General features: G+C 52.7%; 1 protein-coding gene across 3 annotated transcripts; it reads right to left on the reverse strand.

Annotated features, from left to right (window-relative positions):
- Positions 1 to 114: 114 nt before the first annotated feature.
- PEX6 (peroxisomal biogenesis factor 6) lies at positions 115 to 16,898 on the reverse strand. 3 transcript variants are annotated; one of them, XM_003833280.5, is made up of 17 exons: positions 14,385 to 16,897; positions 10,993 to 11,156; positions 10,125 to 10,208; positions 6,011 to 6,113; positions 5,794 to 5,927; positions 5,000 to 5,111; positions 4,416 to 4,624; positions 3,491 to 3,686; positions 2,893 to 2,969; positions 2,636 to 2,768; positions 2,353 to 2,558; positions 2,155 to 2,216; positions 1,792 to 1,900; positions 1,363 to 1,479; positions 1,186 to 1,263; positions 901 to 1,040; positions 115 to 578 (listed from the first exon to the last, which is right to left on the reverse strand). In XM_003833280.5, exons 1-17 carry the CDS (start codon positions 15,264 to 15,266, stop codon positions 442 to 444), a joined length of 2,943 nt encoding a protein of 980 aa, XP_003833328.3. In that variant the 5' UTR covers positions 15,267 to 16,897; the 3' UTR covers positions 115 to 441. The 3 variants fall into 3 exon arrangements, with proteins under 3 accessions (XP_003833328.3, XP_034818001.2, XP_034818000.2); XM_034962110.3 differs by having other exon boundaries at positions 10,125 to 10,227; positions 14,385 to 14,518; XM_034962109.3 differs by lacking the exon at positions 10,125 to 10,208 and having other exon boundaries at positions 14,385 to 16,898.
- Positions 16,899 to 17,518: the final 620 nt, after the last annotated feature.

Below are 17,518 nucleotides of genomic sequence, written 5' to 3' on the forward strand. Positions count from 1 at the left end.
TTTATGTCAGAAGGATCAGGCTCCCATGCTGCCCACCCCCCCACCCTCTCCCAGGGCTTACTCCTCCCACAACCCTGCTCTTTCTCACTCCAACCTTTCATGCCACAACACCAGTAGGGGGCGGGACATGCTTTATTTTCAGCCACAGAACTAGCCCTCTCAGGGCCCAATCCCCAGAACCCAAGGCCCTGGCCCTCTTCCTGAGTAGATGGGCCTTTCTCTTAGAGCCGGCCTGGAAGGAGGGGCAAGTAGGCAGGAGATATCTCTTGAGCTGTTGCTGCTGTCTCAATGCCACTTTGCACCCTGGGATCTCCTGGAGGGAGGTGGCCTCCAGGTGGGTTGGCAGCAGCCTGAGGAGGAGCCCTTCCTTCCCAGATCTCTCTGTGGGCTATCAAGGTACCTGCAGCCATGCTGAGCGGGGTCCCAGACCCTGGGGGGCTCCTAGCAGGCAGCAAACTTGCGCTGGATGCGCTTGTACCGGAGCAGCTCCTGCTCACTGACTGAGGGTTGCAGCCGGGCGGCAGCCTGCAGCAAATCCTCCATGGTGAGCATCAGTGCTGAGCTACCTGGCTCCAGCCCTGGAGATGACAAGGTGGGGAGGCTGTGGTCTATGCCCAGGCAGGGGAGAGCCCTGTGAAGGTGGCTTCCTGCTCAGGGTCTCCTAGATGTCAATGATCTTCCCTCTGGAATCCAGGACTAGGTTTGTCTCCCACTTGTTTTTTTTTTTTTCCCTTAAACATTTTTTTTTAGAGTTGGGGTCTCTCTGTGTTGCCCAGGCTGGCCTCAAACTCCTGGGCTCAAGCGATACTCCCACCTCAGCCTCTCAAGTAGCTGGGACTCAGGTGCACCCAGCTCCCCACTAGCTTTTTGGTTGACCTCTCAGGCCGGCAAGTGGCTCACCTTCCTCCAGGTCATGAACCCTGCGTTTGAGGGCAGCTGTCATGGCATCAGAGCAGAGAGAGTAGAGGTCCGCGCCCGTCAGCTGGGGAGGGCAGCAATCTAGCACGTTTACCAGGCTCACAGATGGCTCTAGCTTGAATCTGTTGTGGGATACGGGAAGAAACAGAGTTGGCATCACCTCCTCCCTCGAAAGCCAGTGCTGACCAGCTCATCCTGCAAGTTGCATGCATCCCCCAAGCATCCCAAGGCCCAAGCCCTTCGCAGTCTTCCTCTAACAGAGCATACTTGCGTGTGATGGCACTTAGAACGCGTAGCTGGGAGGCCCGGTCCTCATTTGCCCCCACAAACACCAGCTTGTCAAATCTTTAGGGAGATAGGCAGGTATAAGTTTCAGGGAGCCCAGCCATGAGGGGTGAAGGAGGCACAAAATGAGGGTGGAGATGAGCAGTACAAGGGGCCCACCTGCCAGGCCGCAGAAGGGCAGGGTCCAGGAGATCTGGTCTGTTGGTGGCTCCAATCACAAACACATCCTGAGTGCTGTGCAGCCCATCTAGCTCGGCAAGGAGCTGAGACACCACCCTGGAGAGAAGGGAGCAAGGGCAAGAGTCCTTGGTGTCCCCCTTAGACTCTGCCCCTGCCTGTGGTACCACTCTTTACAGGCAGTCTCAACAGGGCCCTCCACTCAGCTGTGCCCAGTGTGCCCCACCAGGTAGGCCCCCATTCTCCTCAGTGGACCCTGCCCAATTTCATGGCCCCTTTCAGCTTCCATTATATTATCTCAGAACTGAAACAGCAGGAACTTCTATCTCTGGACTCTGAAGACTGCTGTGAGCTTTCTCATATCCTTCCCACCCTGGACCCCTCAGCTTTCATTCCCACTCAGACCCCTACCTGTCCATCACTCCTCCAGAATCTCCACTTCGCCCCCGGCTTGGGGCCAAAGAGTCCAGTTCATCAAAGAAGATAATGCATGGAGCTGCAGCCCTGGCCCTGGCAAACACTGAAGAGAGAGAGGGGCCCACAGGAGGGCAAAGCTCGGCTTGTCGGGGGTTTAAGTTAGGTGAGAGCAGGGAGGGAAACTGGGGCCTGACAATACAGCACTGGCATCCCAGGTACTAGACCCAGCTGGGCAGGAACCTGACTTGTAGAAAGGAGGATTAGGAATGACCATGAGTAGCCTGGGAGTAGGGGGTGGCTTGGGGGCCATCGGGGTTTGGGAAGCATGGGACGCCCTGCCCCTCCCTGCTCACTCACCTTCCCGCACATTCTCCTCACTTTGGCCCACATACATGTTAATGAGCTCTGGCCCCTTCACGCTGAGTGAGAGGATGTGAGAAGGTGAGACCCGTCAGATGCACATACACACAATTGACCTCTTGGGCAGCCCCTCCTGCTCCCCAGCCTGCTGCAGCCCCTGATCCACCCACCATCCCTTCCAGGCCCCCTGGCCACCTGAGGAAGGTAAGGCTGCACTCAGTGGCTACTGCCTTGGCCAGAAGGGTCTTGCCGGTGCCAGGGGGCCCATGGAGCAGAAGGCCTGAGCGTCTCAGGCCCAGGCTCAGTAGCTCAGGGTGCTCCAGGGGGAGCTGAATGGTCTCCAGGATCTCCTTCTTCACCTCCTGCAGCCCACCCACATCATGCCAGGACACTGAGGGGATCTAGGAGATGGAAAGTGCGTGGTTGGGATATGCTCTTGGAGGGGCTCCTGTCCCACCTCCAAGGACTTGGTCTCCACCTTGGGGGCTCCAACGGCCTGGGAGTGAGCTGTCTGCAGTTGCTCCAGTGCCTGCCCAAAGTCCTCAGCCAGGAGAGGAAAGCCGGCAGCACACAGCTCCCCCTCATCCTCCTCAGTCAAGCCACCTGCCAAACTGCAAAGAGGAACACAGGGAAGCCTCCTCACCATCAGCGTCCCATTCCCTTCTCCCTTCCTCACCACCCACCCATCTACATCCATTTCCTCTTTCCGCCTTTCCGGTGCCCACGTCCTCTTACCCTGAGTTCTTGATCCTGGTGCAGGCTGCCCGGCTGCTGTGGGTCAGAAGGGCATAGAGATCCCCTACCACAAAGCCCTAGGGAACCACAGGAAAGGACACATGAGCAGGGCACAGTAGGCAGGAACCTTCAGGGACCGTCCCCCAGCTACAGCAGAGGCCCTCTGTTGATGCCTTAGGTTTTTTTTTTCTGGTTTTTTTTTTTTTTTTTTTTTTTTTTTGAGACGGAGTTTTGCTCTTGTTGCTCAGGCTGGAGTGCAATGGCGCGATCTCGGCTCACCGCAACTTCCACCCGGGTTCAAGTGATTATCCCACCTCAGCCTCCCAAGTAGCTGGGATTACAGGCATGTGCCACCACACCTGGCTAATTTTGTATTTTTAGTAGAGACGGGGTTTCTCCATGTTGGCCAGGCTGGTCTCAAACTCCCAACCTCAGGTGATCCGCCCACCTCGGCCTCCCAAAGTGCTAGGATTACAGGCGTGAGCCACGGCGCCCGCGCTGGGTTTTCTACTCTCACTCACAAGGCAACAGGACTGAGTTCTTGTAACAAAAGCCAGGGACCTCCTAGGGAGGGCCAGTACTCTCCCTTGATACTCACTGCACACCGCCGTGCTAGCTGTGCCAAGTTCACCTCCTGGCCCAGGGGAAGGTGGGCAGTGAGGGCCCGCAGGATGCTGAGCCGCTGCCCCTCTGACAGAGCAGGCACCTCGAGCTCATGAGGAAATGCTGTCTGCACATCAGCAGGCAGGTCCTGGGCCCGGCTTGTGGTGGCCACAACCATGAGGGGAGGGCAGCTGCAGACAGAGGAGTGGGCACTGAGGGTGAGAACATGGCTGGCAGCTCCTGTGGACTGCCTTGTCCCAAAGTCGGCACAGAAGGGCAGGGAAGTGAGGTGGGTGCTAGGATGGGGTAGGGAGATGAGCATCTACCCCAGTTCCTAGATGGGGGAACTGTGTTTCCCCCATCACATTGAGGGCAGAGGCTTTTTCTTTAACCGAGTGTTCCCCAAGAAATGCTAGACCACAGACTCCTCCCTCTGGATCCCTCTAAAGACACTGAGCTCAGGGCTGTCTAGAGGGCAGCCAAATGGATGGGAGATGACTGAGAAGCCACTGAGGGGTGAGAGAAGGGAGGACTGAAAGGCTGAAAAGTAGGAGGGCTGGCCCCCCCCACCCCCGCTTTTTTTTTTTTTTTTTTAAGACTGAGTCTTGCTCTCGTCGCCCAGGCTGGAGTGCAATGGTGCGATTTTGGCTCACTGCAACCTCCGCCTCCTGGGCTCAAGCGATTCTCCTGCCTCAGCCTCCCAAGTAGCCTGGATTACAGGCACCCGCCACCACACCCAGCTAATTTTTGTATTTTTAGTAGAGACAGGGTTTCACCATGTTGGCCAGGCTGGTCTTGAACTCCTGATCAAGGCAGGTGATCCACCTGCCTCGGCCTCCCAATGTGCTGGGATTATAAGTGTGAGCCACCGTGCCCAGCCGGCCCCCCCAACTTTGACAGGCCCAGCTCTGTATAAGTACCTGTTGAGGGGGTCCTCATTGAGGAGGAGGTGACGCAGCACAGCCACCACACGGGCATCCTCACCCAGCCCATCACGGTCCCGGCCCAGAAGGTCCACAGCTGTGAGCAACAGGACTGCAGGCCGGCAACGGCGGGCCCGGGAGAAGATGGCCTGCAGTTTTGTCTCCACAGCCCCACTACTGTCTGCGCAGAGGCTGGAGCAGGGCACCTGGGGAGGGGATCCCAATGGGTCTGTGAGCAAGGGGAAAGCATGACAAGGGCAGGAGAATCAGGGGAGGAGGAGGTGGAAGATGTGGGCCATCTTTTTCTCTGGAGGGCAGGGACGGGGAAGGTACCCTGGCCAAGTCCTACCTCTTTTTTACCCTATCCCATTCCCTGGACTGTCCACCAATATCTTGCAACTCCCTTCTCCTTGAAAGTACCTCTCCATAGCTCAGCATCATGGGAATATGCCTGACCCACTGGGCTGAAGTGCTAGGGCCTGTGAGTAGACAGAGGAGGGAGGGGAGAGGAAGCAGCAGAGAGGGAGAACATGAGCTGGGGAGGGGAAGTAGCTGGGGTTCTACTCTCCAGAGACCCTCACCTTCAGTAAGTGGAGCCCAAGGTGACTACAGGCAGCAGCAACTACTGTGGTCTTCCCACAGCCTGGGGGGCCCCGTAGAAGGACACTGCTAGTTCCTGTCAGCAGGGCACCCCTGCAACCAGAGAACAGACATTCGTCTCCTTCATTTTGCCCAAACATTAGAGTCCCCAGTAACACAAGATCCCTTAGATCTAGAAAGCAGATACCCTGTTTTTCTCTCCTTGAGCCTCCCTGACCCCAGGCCAGGGCTGTCCCCATGTAGTGAGGCTGTGTCTCCCACACCACCTGTGGTGCTCTGGCCGGGGCATCCAGCATATCCAACAGCCAAAGACTAATTAATTCCCTTTGGCATTGCTGTGCTGCCAATAAAACCTCAACGTTATGACTGGTCTGAATGGTATTGAGAGACATTGTGGTGGCATTGAGGTGGGGATCTGCGTCCACACCTGGGCCACTGGTATGAGGAGTTGTGTCCTTCAGGGCCAGGGCAGTAAAGTACAGGATGGCCAGTGAGCTCCCCAAGGGGAAGGGCAGTCTCAGAAACAGATGCCCCTGCTGGAGATTCTTCCTCCAGAGCCAGCCCTGGAGGACAGAGGTTATCCCAGGAAAGGAGCCTGGGAATTGGCTTACAGAAAGGAGTGGCCTGGTGGCCTTGTGTAGGACATACTGGTTTGAGGAAGGTCCTCCCAATCCCACTCTGGCCAGTTCATTAGGAACTACCCATCTGGCTGCTGCTCCTCCAGGGATGTTCTAAGCAGGCTTTTCTCACACCCTGGGGTGATGACCTCACTCACCCTGGCTGGAGGCGAGGCTTCAGGACAGCACAGAGTTCAGACACCAAGGCCTCCAGGCCTGGAGGAGACAAACTGCTCCAGAGAGTGGATTCCTCTGAAGGGAGCCATGGAACAGGGCTCAGGGTAGAACCCACCTGTGAAAGGTAATAAAAAGCTTTCGTTTCTAAAAATCGTTTCTACCCCCTGCGCTGGTCTACACCCATCCTTGGGGCCTCACCATGTACAAGGAGGTATGGGTGGTGTCGGCCAAGTAGGCGCTGGCTGGTCCATCTGGAGCTTCCCCAACTGTTTTCTTCACTTTAAAAAACATTTCCCGCCACCTGCAGGAAAAAGGCCCAATGAACCCCAGATCCAGAGTCCAAAAACCCCCCTCCTCAAGGACAAGGTTTCTCAATCACAGAGGACTAACAAGAGCACCACAAGAGCGTGTCCCGAGTCATGGTGGGGAAAAGGAATGCATATGGACTTTCTCATCTTCCTGACAGACCATACACACCTTGAGGGCAAGAGCTATGCCTGTCCCTCTGCATCCCCCATGACAGCCATGAGAGCTCTGAGGGGGTGTGTTTCTCCAGGCATGTGGCCTACCCACCCACACCAATGGGAGAAGCTGCTGCTGCACTAAGCAGTGGATCATCTGATTACTTCTACTGGCTTCGGTCTCCCCCTCAAATACACAGCCATCCAGGCCCCAAAAACCCTAGGGGGAAGGGTCCCTTGGCTCTTACTCAATAATCCACAAAATCTCATTGCAGGCGGAGTCCTTAATAATGCCATCTGATGAATAATGGTTCTGTATTCTGGCTGCACATTGGAATTATCTGTGTAACTTTAAAAACTAAACATTTCTCACATATTATATGATTCTATTCAGTAGATCAGCAGTTGCCATTGGCTATGAGGGAAGCTACAGGGAATGACTGCTAATGGGTGCAGAGTTTCTTTTTGAGATGTTGAAAATGTTCTGGAATTAAACAGTGATGTTGGCTGTACAACCTTATGAATAAAAAAATTGAATTGTATACTTTAAAAGTATGGTTTTATGGTGTGTGAATTTTATGTTTTTAAAATTAACCTTTCTCCTTCCTTTGTGAAGGAAAAAAAGCACAGGCTCCAGTCTCACCCTGATTCTGCTCCAATAGATCTGGGGTGGGGCTTAGGCACCTGTATTTTTTGAAAGCTTCCCCAGCAATTCTGATGCATAACCAGGGCTGCGCAGTAGTTGGCGAGTGTCATAGTGAGTTAGGGTTATTCAACCTACTAACGGGGAATAGGATGGGTAGCAGGAACAGCTACTAACCCAATTTTCCAGATAAAGAAATCATGAACTACTTCCCTCTTTAATCCTCAGGCAGCAAGGCAATGACAGAGTCAGGCTATAACCTAGTCCTCTTTAAGGTCCAATCAGGCTGCAAATTCCTCTGCTCACACTGCCCCACAGTCTCAAAGCTGCTCTCTCTAGCAGCAAAGGGGTGTGAGAGTGCAGCAAGGTGGAGGGGGAAGCATACCAGGTTAGTATTATGAAACTCTTCTAAGTACTACAGTAAACCTGGAACATCAGGAAGCCTGAATCTGCCTATAATTAATTATAAATAGGTGACAGTGGGCCTCTAACCTAGGATCTCGATCAAGCTCAACAGCTGAGTCATGGTGTGTATGACTCACCATGGAAACCCTGCATAGGAATGAGATGGGGGACAGCACTGTGGCATAGGGAGAGACCACCTTCTTCAGTGGAGGGTGGTTGGACCACCTCAGTGAATAGAAAGGCCAGAGCTCTGGAACCTATGTGGACACTGCTAAGGAACACTGAGCTGTGCTCCAGCCAGCCAGATAGGTGATAGTGGAGCTGGCTCCCATGCAGCCTGGTTTGGGGAAGTGGAGCACCAGGGACAGGATGAAGAGGCTACACCAACAGTGGAATTCCTTTCCAGGGCTCACAGGAACTTCTGCAGGGCTTCCCTTCTCAAGCCCAGTGCAGCTTAAAACACTCATCTGTATCTGTCCTTGGACCCATTGGGCCACTTACTCCAACCCTGCTTTCCTTGCAGGGAAAAGAACTATGTGCTCGGCACTCAGGAGGAAAGCAGGGTTCTACAGAGTTGAGACAATAGAAGTTCAGGAACAGAACTGGCTTGCCAGCCTGTCTCATGAGGTTCTAGTGCCTATTTTCCTTTGAAAGTACAAAGAGTGGGCATTCTGTAGTTTTCCTACTGAAAGCTAGCTCAAAGACGTTTGCTAAATTTATGATAGGAGAGAGAGGTGGGAAGTGACTGCTAAGTGCCAGCCTGGCATTTTCCACCAGACTCGTGGACTTAATCTGGAAAACCTCGAAGAGGTGACATGGAGCCTAAATGGGGTTCCACAGAGCACCACCACCCTGAGACTGGGGGTACTGAGCACTGGCCAGAACCAAGCACTGGATATTGACCAGGGATGAATCAGGCACTCCAAACAAGGACTCTCTCTCCTGGCAGAGGACCCAGGCTGGCTATGCCACAGACCTTGGACATGAAGGCTCTTATGTATGAGTTAGTGCATCTATCAGCTGTGCTCTCCTTCTAGTAAACTGCTGCAGGAAATGAGTCCAGAATACAGGGAATGCTGGGATACAGGGCTATACATTTTCCTCCCTACACATAAGGCTAAAGCAGTGTCTCAATTCTTTGCCTCACCATTTTACATGGAACCTCTGTGGTCAGAGTCAACAAGAGGAGAAAAGCTGGATTCCTTATTTTGGGTTCTTGGCTCGGTTATGCTCTATTTCTCATTCTCTGTTGATAGGACAGGGTAGCCCTCTCAAAAACAATAGAAATCCCTGGCTGGGTGCGGTGGCTCACGCCTGTAATCCCAGCACTTTGGGAGGCCGAGGCGGGCGGATCACAAGGTCAGGAGATCGAGACCATCCTGGTTAACACGGTGAAACCCCATCTCTACTAAAAATACAAAAAATTAGCCGGGCGTGGTGGTGGGCACCTGTAGTCCCAGCTACTTGGGAGGCTGAGGCAGGAGAATGGCATGAACCCGGGAGGCGGAGCTTGCAGTGAGCCAAGATTGCGCCACTGCACTCCAGCCTGGGCAACAAAGCAAGACTCTGTCTCAAAAAAAAAAAAAAAATAGAAATCCCTCTCCTGTTTTCAGAGATAGGATTGAGAAGTAGTTTGTGCACACTCCGTAGTTAAGGCAGAAATCAGAGCCTGTATATCCTTACGTTGAGATATGGATGGTATGGCCCAAGTCTTGGTCCAAACAACACCAAGGCTGAGAACGGAAAGGAAGGAATCCCGTCTTGGTCTAGGCCATTAAACTCTTCTTTAAAAAGAAAAAAATTTAAATTTTACCTATTTATTTATTTTTTGAGATGGAGTCTTGCTGTGTCACCCAGGCTGGAGAGCAGTGACGCGATCTGGGCTCACTGCAACCTCTGCCTCCCAGGTCCAAGTGATTCTCCCGCCTCAGCCTCCTGAGTAGCTGGGATTACAGACGCCCACCATCACACCCGGCTAATTTTTGTATTTTTAGTAGAGACAGGGTTTCACCATATTGGCCAGGCTGGTCTTGAATTCCTGACCTCAAGTGATCTGCCTGCCTCAGCCTCCCAAAGTGCTGGGATTACAGTCGTGAGCCACCACACCTGGCCTAAACTCTTCTTAGTGCTTTGCTTTACATAGGGCCACCAGTCAGTTTGAGGATAAACACCTCCCAAAGCCAGCAGGGAGTGGTTCTTTTAGTTTGCTTGTTTTTTGAGACAGTGTCTAGCTATATTGCCCAGCCTCCTGAGTAGCTGGGATTATAAGTATGCACCACCATGCCTGACTGGTTCTTAACCTTTCTTCAGTCATACACTTGTTTGGGAACTGAAGGACAGGTGAATTTTCTCTCCAAAAAAATGTACACAGGCTGGGGGTGAGTGGCGCACACCTGTAATCTCAGCACTTTGGGAGGCCAAGGCAGGCAGATCACTTGAGCTCAAGAGTTCGAGCCCAGCCTGGTCAACATGGCGAAACCCTATCTCTACTAAAAATACAAAAACCAATAGCTGGGCGTGGTGATGCGAACCTGTAGTCCCAGCTACTGGGGCAAGGGCAGTGCTGAGGTGGGAGGATCACTTGAGCCATGGAGGTAGAGGCTGCAGTGAGCTGTGTTTGCACCACTAAACTCCAGCCTGGGTAACACAGCAAGAACCTGTTACACACACACACGCACACACAAAGTACATGACAACGAAATCCTCTTGGGCACAAATTACACATGATTTGCAGGGAGGGGATTGTAGAACTCATGCACCCAGGTTACAAATCCCAGCTATAGGACAGAAGGCAGCTGCATACCTGGGCAGTTTCTCTGGACTTCCTTCCAGGATCTCTACTTGCCCAATTGTTGGCACACATAGAACATCCCCTTCCTGGACTACCCTGCAACACAGCAGTGGCCCTGGTCAGGTCACAATGGGAGTAATGAGCATGTGTTCATTACCACATGTCCACCCCCGACATGCAGACTACTTCTTGAGTCTACTGCCCACCCAGAGATCCCACGCAGTTCTCCAAGGAACAAGTCAGTCTTAGGATGAGCTAGGGGAAATGGTGGAGAGACTAGAAAGGGGGATCAGAGACAGATGAGTGGCAGAGCAGGATCCTGGCTCTTTTGGAGCCCTCTTTAATCACAGGTGTCTCTGTTTGGAATGTCCAAATTAACCTCATGGTTCAGATTTCTCTTCTGTGGTCTCCCTGATATACCAAGAGGCGCCTACCACAATCTGTCTAAAATGTGTTTTTTTGTTTTTTGGTTTTTTTTTTTTGAGACGGAGTCTCGCTCTGTCGCCCAGGCTAGAGTGCAGTGGTGCGATCTCGGCTCACTGCAAGCTCCACCTCCCGGGTTCACGCCATTCTCCTGCCTCAGCCTCCCAAGTAGCTGGGACTACAGGCGCCCACCACCACACTCGGCTAATTTTTTTTTGTATTTTTAGTAGAGACGGGGTTTCACCATGTTAGCCAGGATGCTCTCGATCTCCTGACCTCATGATCCGCCCACCTCAGCCTCCCAAAGTGCTGGGATTACAGACGTGAGCCACAGCACCTAGCCGCAAATGTGGCTTCTTTTAACCAGGGCCTCTGGGGTACTTGGTTCTAAGGCATGGGATAGGAGGAATGTAATGAGGGTGAGAAGCTATCCTCCTTAAAAGGTTAGGTAGCTAACCTGGGTATCTGAAAGTGCCGGTAAAGAACACCGTCATAATTTCCATTAGTGCTGTAGTGGGGAGAAGACACAATTTCGATGTGTAACTCTCTGGCAAATGGAGGCCCAGGCAGCAATGAGCAGCTTCCTTTGTCTTCAGGGGCGATGGAGCCTTCCAAGTACCTCTATTAAAGAAATAACCACCACGTTATAACCTTCTCCTAAGGGGGCAGGCTCTAACCTGTCTCTCAGCAGCCAACATGTCTATTTCCATCCTGTCTTTCCCATAACCACAAGGCTTGTGGAAGGTGGGGCCTGAGGTAGCAGACCTGAAAACCTCTCCCTCTAATGGGTACCAGGAAGAGAATATCACCTCCTATCCCGACTCTGGCTCCAAAAAATTTTCTCAGTAAAGATAACCTTTCTGTGACACTTTCAACTTGGCCCAGAGCCAGTGAAATGGTAAAGACATTTATTCCCACAAGACCTATTAGTGACACCAGGTATCCACAGGGATTAACATTAAGTGGTCATTAGTGGGGAAACTGAATTCAGGCTGTGGGAAAAGCTGAAAGGGTTGGTTCAGTCATTGGTTGGTTCAATGAGCTCTACTCTTGAGTACCCCAGTAGTTTTTCCTCCATTCAGGAGGAAACCTACATCCACTCCCTTTCACATGTATTTCACATGTATCTCTACCTGACATCCCAAAGTATTAACTGGTTACTCTAGTATTGCCCAGTAGAACTCTCTACAATGGAATAGTCTATATCTGCATGTGCTATTGAGCACTTGAAATGTGGCTAAAAAGATAAAAACAAAACAAAAACAAAGAAATGTAGCTAAAGCAACTAAAAAACATGATTTAGGTTTTTTTTTTTTTTTTTGAGACTTAGTCTCACTTTGTCGCCCTTGATGAAGTGCAGTGGCACAGTCTCGGCTCATTGCAACCTCTGCCTCCTGGGTTCAAATGATTCTCTTTGTGCCTCAGCCTCCTGAGTAGCTGGGACTATAGGCATGTGCACCACCATGCCTGGCTAATTTTTGTGGGTTTTATTTTTTTCTTGAGATGGAGTCTCGCTTGTCACCCAGGCTGGAGTGCAGTGGCACCATCTCGGCTCACTGCAAGCTCCACCTCCTGGGTTCAAGGGATTCTCCTGCCTCAGCCTCCAGAGTAGCTGGGACGACAGGCATGTGCCACCACACCTAATTTTTTTTTTTTTTTTTGTATTTTTAGTAGAGACGGGGTTTCACCGTGTTAGCCAGGATGGTCTCAATCTCCTGACCTTGTGATCTGCCTGCGTTGGCCTCCCAAAGTGCTGGGATTTAATTTTTGTATTTTTTAAAATAGAGATGGGGTTTCGCCATGTTAGCCAGGCTTACTTTATTTAGTTTTAACTAAATTTAAAAATTTAAAAAGCCACAAAGTGGCTGGTGGCTTCCATATTGGACAGCACCATCTAAACCATATATCTAGGTCCTTAATTAAACACTATACTGTATTTGTCCCCCTAAACACAACTTTCATTTTTTTCTTTTTTTGAGACAGAGTCTTGCTCTGTCGCCCAGGTTGGAGTGCAGTGGTGTGATCCGGGTTCACTGCAACTGCCACCTCCCAGGTTCAAGCGATTCTCCTGCTTCAGCCTCCCCAGTTGTTGGGTTTACTGGTGTGCACCACCATACTGGGCTGATTTTTGTATTTTTAGTAGAGATGAGGTTTCACCATGTAGGCCAGGCTGGTCTCGAACTCCTGACCTCAAGTGATCTGCCTGGCTCAGCCTCCCAAAGTGCTGGGATTACAGGCATGAGCCACTGCGCCTGGCCTTTTTTTTTTTACACAATGAAGGTTTATTTTTTTGTCACTCTTATGTCTGTTATGGTGAACTGGTGCGTCTTTACTCAGTAACCCATGGAAATGGAACAACTATTATCTGTTCTACAACTTTCTTCTTGAAGTAAAGGCAGAAACCAAAAACTTTCCTTGGATGTATTTAATAAAATATTAAAATTAAACACCAGGCACCAAAGATAATAAAGACTCCTTTCCTTCAAGGTATTTACAATATATAATTGGGGATTAAACAGATTATGTAATCATAACAAGATAGAATAAAATAAATGCCATAAAAAAGATAGAAAATGCTATAGGAGGAAGTTCTAAATTCGTGGCTGTGAGATCATGAAAGGCTTTGTGACAAAGGTGTCATCTTTAGATGGCTCTTGAGGGAAAGGAGGGTAGGATTTTAACAGATGAGGCTAGAATAATAGGAAACAATTTGAAGTCAAGGATAAGAATGAGCAAAAGCACAAAGACATCATCCTCCATATTATAAAGCACAATACTGAATACATTGTAGCAATTCAATAAACTAATTAGATTGAGTAGATTAACATACACATCTGAAACCTCACCTTTTTTTTTTTTTTTTTTTTTTACACAGAATTTCGCTCTGTCGTCCAGGCTGGAGTGCAGTGGTGTGATCTGGGCTCACTGCAACCTCCACCTCCCAGGTTCAAACAATTCTCCTGCCTCAGCCTCCCAAGTAGCTAGGATTACAGGCATGCACCACCACACCCAACTTCACCTTTCACCTGAATGGATGAAAGCCTTTTGTATGCCCCACTACATTATGGAGGCTTATGATATTTTGATTACAGAATATGGATCAATAGGCCGGGTGTGGTGGCTCACGCCTGTAATCCCAACACTTTGGGTGGATCACCTGAGGTCAGGAGTTCGAGACCAGCCTGACCAATACGGTGAAATCCCGTCTCTACTAAAAATTACAAAAATTAGCCAGGCGTCGTGGCGCGAGCCAGTAGTAGGAGGCTGAGACAGGAGAATCGCTTGAACCTGGGAGGCGGAGGTTGCAGTAAGCCGAGATCGCGTCACCACACTCCAGCCTGGGTGACAGAGCAAGACTCCATCTCAAAAAAAAAAGGAAAGAAAGAAAAAGAAAATAGATAAATGAGGCTAAGAAACATTATGCTTTTTTTTTTTTTTTTTGAGACAGAGTTTCACTCTTATCGCCCAGGCTGGAGTCCAATGGCGCGATCTTGGCTCACCGCAACCTCCGCCTCCCAGGTTCAAGCGATTCTCCTGCTTCAGCCTCCCAAGTAGCTGGGATTAGAGGCATGCACCACCATGCCCGGCTAATTTTACATTTTTTTAGTAGAGATGGGGTTTCTCCATGTTGATCAGGCTGGTCTCGAACTCCCGACCCCAAGTGATCCGCTCGCCTCGGCCTCCCAAAGTGCTGGAATTACAGGCGTGAGTCACCGCGCCCGGCTAGAAACATTATGTTCAAAGTCCGGGATGATATGGGGCACGAGTCCTAAATCTTCCAATTTACCTAAGACAGAGAAGAGGGTATAAGGAAGACGAAGCACTCCTGACCCCAGTCCTTTATCCTACCTGAATTCTGAGCTCTCCCATTTCCAGGGGGTCACAGCCAAGATTAAAAGCCAAAGTGGCAGGGACAAGCGCCAGTCCGTCAGCGAGGGGCTCTCCCAGCGGTCCAGAGCCGGGTCCCAGTCTATCAGAGAGGTCCCAGCGAGGTTCTAGGACCTGCACCTTAGCCAAGTGCGGCTGTGAAGTGTTCGATGACTCTCTGGCCCGGGCCACCCACACCCATTCGCCCTGGAAGAGGCCAAGGCCACGGAGACAGCTCCGGCTCACCCCTAGTGAATCTCCAGTCCCTCCCAGAACTCCCTGGAGTCGCCGCACTGTGCCAGAAACCGCAAAGGAGGACACCACGGGCGGGGGTGGGGGCCGACTGCTGTCCCCAGACTCTGGGCACAGTCTGGCCCGCCCGCGGAGCTCAGTCACAGCCAGCCGAGTCCCTGGGCCCAGCAGCCCTTGCAACGCCGGCCGCGTCTCCAACACCCGCGGTCCGGGCACTGGGAGGGTCTCTCCGCGCCTCACCAGCAGTGGCCCGACTCGCGGTCCGAGCCCAGGCCCCAGCGAGGTGCCAAGCAGTGCCCAACCTAGCGCCGGGGGCCGCCGCACCGCCCGCGCCCGCACCCAGGCCCCGGAACCCAGTGCCAGGAGCCGCAGCAGCGCGCGGCTAACCAGTAGCTGCGGCGGCCCGGGACCCTGCTCTTCGGTGCCCGCGTCCGGCCCCTCCAGGGCTGCCACCAGCAGCGCCGGCCCTGCCGGGCTCTCCCCTGCAGGCCTCAGGGCCAGCACCAGGCCCAGCCCCGCCGCCGGCCACGGGCCCCCGGGTGGCAGCAGCACTGCCAACGGGGGTGTCTCGGTCGGAAAGGGCTCCAGGACCCGCAAGACAGCCAGCGCCATGGTGACAGGACACCAACGAGGAGGGTGAAGGAGCGCAGCTTCCGGAGCCAGAGAGCCAGACAACTAGTGTGCGCGAGGGCCGCTTCCGCTTCCGTCAGGGGAGGCCAGAGGAAAAGGGGAGGGGCGTCGGGTGCCGCGAACTTGCTCTGAGGGGGTTAGCTGCTCCTCGGATTGATCTGCGTCGTGCCTCGATAGGCAGTAACCTTCATCGCTGCGGTTGCGTAGCGTTTACCCATGCGCCATTTGAACTTGTGCTTAAGGGATTTATCTTTGCCTTCTACGGAAGTAATGTCCTCTTAACTATTTTTCCCCGTGGCATGAACGTAACAGTTTATTGACTGATAAATGAACAGTCAGCATGCTCGGGATGACTGGGCCCAGTACTGGGAGCTCTAGGTCAAATGTTTCGGAAGGAGTCCGCTCCTCTGCGGAGCTCCTGCAGCTTCCCCTGTGGAACTGTGAGCACTGAGGTTTGAGGGTTGCAGGAAAGGTTGCAGGAGGGAGTAGCAGGATTAGAAAACTGTCTCACACTTGCTTATAGGTATATAGTGGCTGCTGAGTGAATTACTAGATGTGATTCATACAGCCCTGGAGTGCTTGGTGCCACCACACATGTTCCAGCACATCTGGCACAAAACCCATGTTCCAGGACTTCTTGCCCTGTTCATTGTTCTGTTTGTTTTACTCCCACCAAACTTAAGTTGAAGACAAAACAGCTTTTCTTTCACCCCCCCCCCCAAATCCTTGCAGATTGGAAACCCATTCACTTTCTATCCTAGAGCGGGGCAGGCAGCAGAGCAGGCAGAAGGAAAGGAGTTCAAGGCTTCTGTCAGCATAACACCAACAGTCGACTTCCTGCCTGTGCTGTTATTCAGATTCCATCCTTCTCTTCACCTCCACTGTTCTGTACAAGACACTCAGCTAGTGGTAGGCCACATTTCCTTTTTTTTTTCTCTCTCGTTTTTTTTTTTTTTTTTTTATTGATCATTCTTGGGTGTTTCTCGCAGAGGGGGATTTGGCAGGGTCATAGGACAATAGTGGAGGGAAGGTCAGCAGATAAACAAGTGAACAAAGGTCTCTGGTTTTCCTAGGCAGAGGACCCTGCGGCCTTCCGCAGTGTTTGTGTCCCTGGGTACTTGAGATTAGGGAGTGGTGATGATTCTTAACGAGCATGCTGCCTTCAAGCATCTGTTTAACAAACCACATCTTGCACCGCCCTTAATCCATTTAACCCTGAGTGGAGCACATGTTTCAGAGAGCACAGGGTTGGGGGTAAGGTCACCGATCAACAGGATCCCAAGGCAGAAGAATTTATCTTAGTACAGAACAAAATGAAAAGTCTCCCATGTCTACTTCTTTCTACACAGACACGGCAACCATCCGATTTCTCAGTCTTTTCCCCACCTTTCCCCCCTTTCTATTCCACAAAACCGCCATTGTCATCCCGGCCTGTTCTCAATGAGCTGTTGGGTACACCTCCCAGACGGGGTGGTGGCCGGGCAGAGGGGCTCCTCACTTCCCAGTAGGGGCGGCCGGGCAGAGGTGCCCCTCACCTCCCGGACGGGGCAGCTGGCCGGGCAGGGGGCTGACCCCCCGACCTCCCTCCCGGACAGGGCGGCTGGCCGGGCGGGGGGCTGACCCCCCCACCTCCCTCCCGGACGGGGCAGCTGGCCGGGCAGGGGGCTGACCCCCCCACCTCCCTCCCGGACGGGGCGACTGGCCGGGCGGGGGGCTGGCCCCCCCACCTCCCTCCCAGACGGGGTGGCTGCCGGGCGGAGGGGCTCCTCACTTCTCAGACTGGGCGGTTGCCAGGCAGAGGGTCTCCTCACTTCTCAGATGGGGCGGCCGGGCAGAGATGCTCCTCACCTCCCAGACGGGGTCGCGGCCGGGCAGAGGCGCTCCTCACATCCCAGACGGGGTGGCGGGGCAGAGGCGCTCCCCACATCTCAGACGATGGGCGGCCGGGCAGAGACGCTCCTCACTTCCCAGATGGGATGGCGGCCGGGAAGAGGCGCTCCTCACTTCCTAGATGGGATGGTGGCCAGGCAGAGACGCTCCTCACTTTCCAGACTGGGCAGCCAGGCAGAGGGGCTCCTCACGTCCCAGATGATGGGCGGCCAGGCAGAGACGCTCCTCACTTCCCAGACGGGGTGGCGGCCGGGCAGAGGCTGCAATCTCAGCACTTTGGGAGGCCAAGGCAGGCGGCTGGGAGGTGGAGGTTGTAGCGAGCCGAGATCACGCCACTGCACTCC

This window comes from Pan paniscus, chromosome 5 (assembly GCF_029289425.2).
Source record: "Pan paniscus chromosome 5, NHGRI_mPanPan1-v2.0_pri, whole genome shotgun sequence".
Classification (NCBI taxonomy): domain Eukaryota; kingdom Metazoa; phylum Chordata; class Mammalia; order Primates; family Hominidae; genus Pan; species Pan paniscus.

What these genes read in the sequence shown, in the direction of transcription:
- PEX6 (XM_003833280.5), bottom strand. Translation starts at nt 15,266, where the DNA reads ATGGCGCTGGCTGTCTTGCGGGTCCTGGAGCCCTTTCCGACCGAGACA. An exon ending in AGTCCAGAGAAACTGCCCAG is followed by an intron (nt 6,114 to 10,124) that starts GTATGCAGCTGC and finishes TTTTTCCTGCAG; the next exon opens with GTGGCGGGAAATGTTTTTTA. An exon ending in AAGCCTCGCCTCCAGCCAGG is followed by an intron (nt 5,112 to 5,793) that starts GTGAGTGAGGTC and finishes CTCTGGTTGCAG; the next exon opens with GGGTGCCCTGCTGACAGGAA.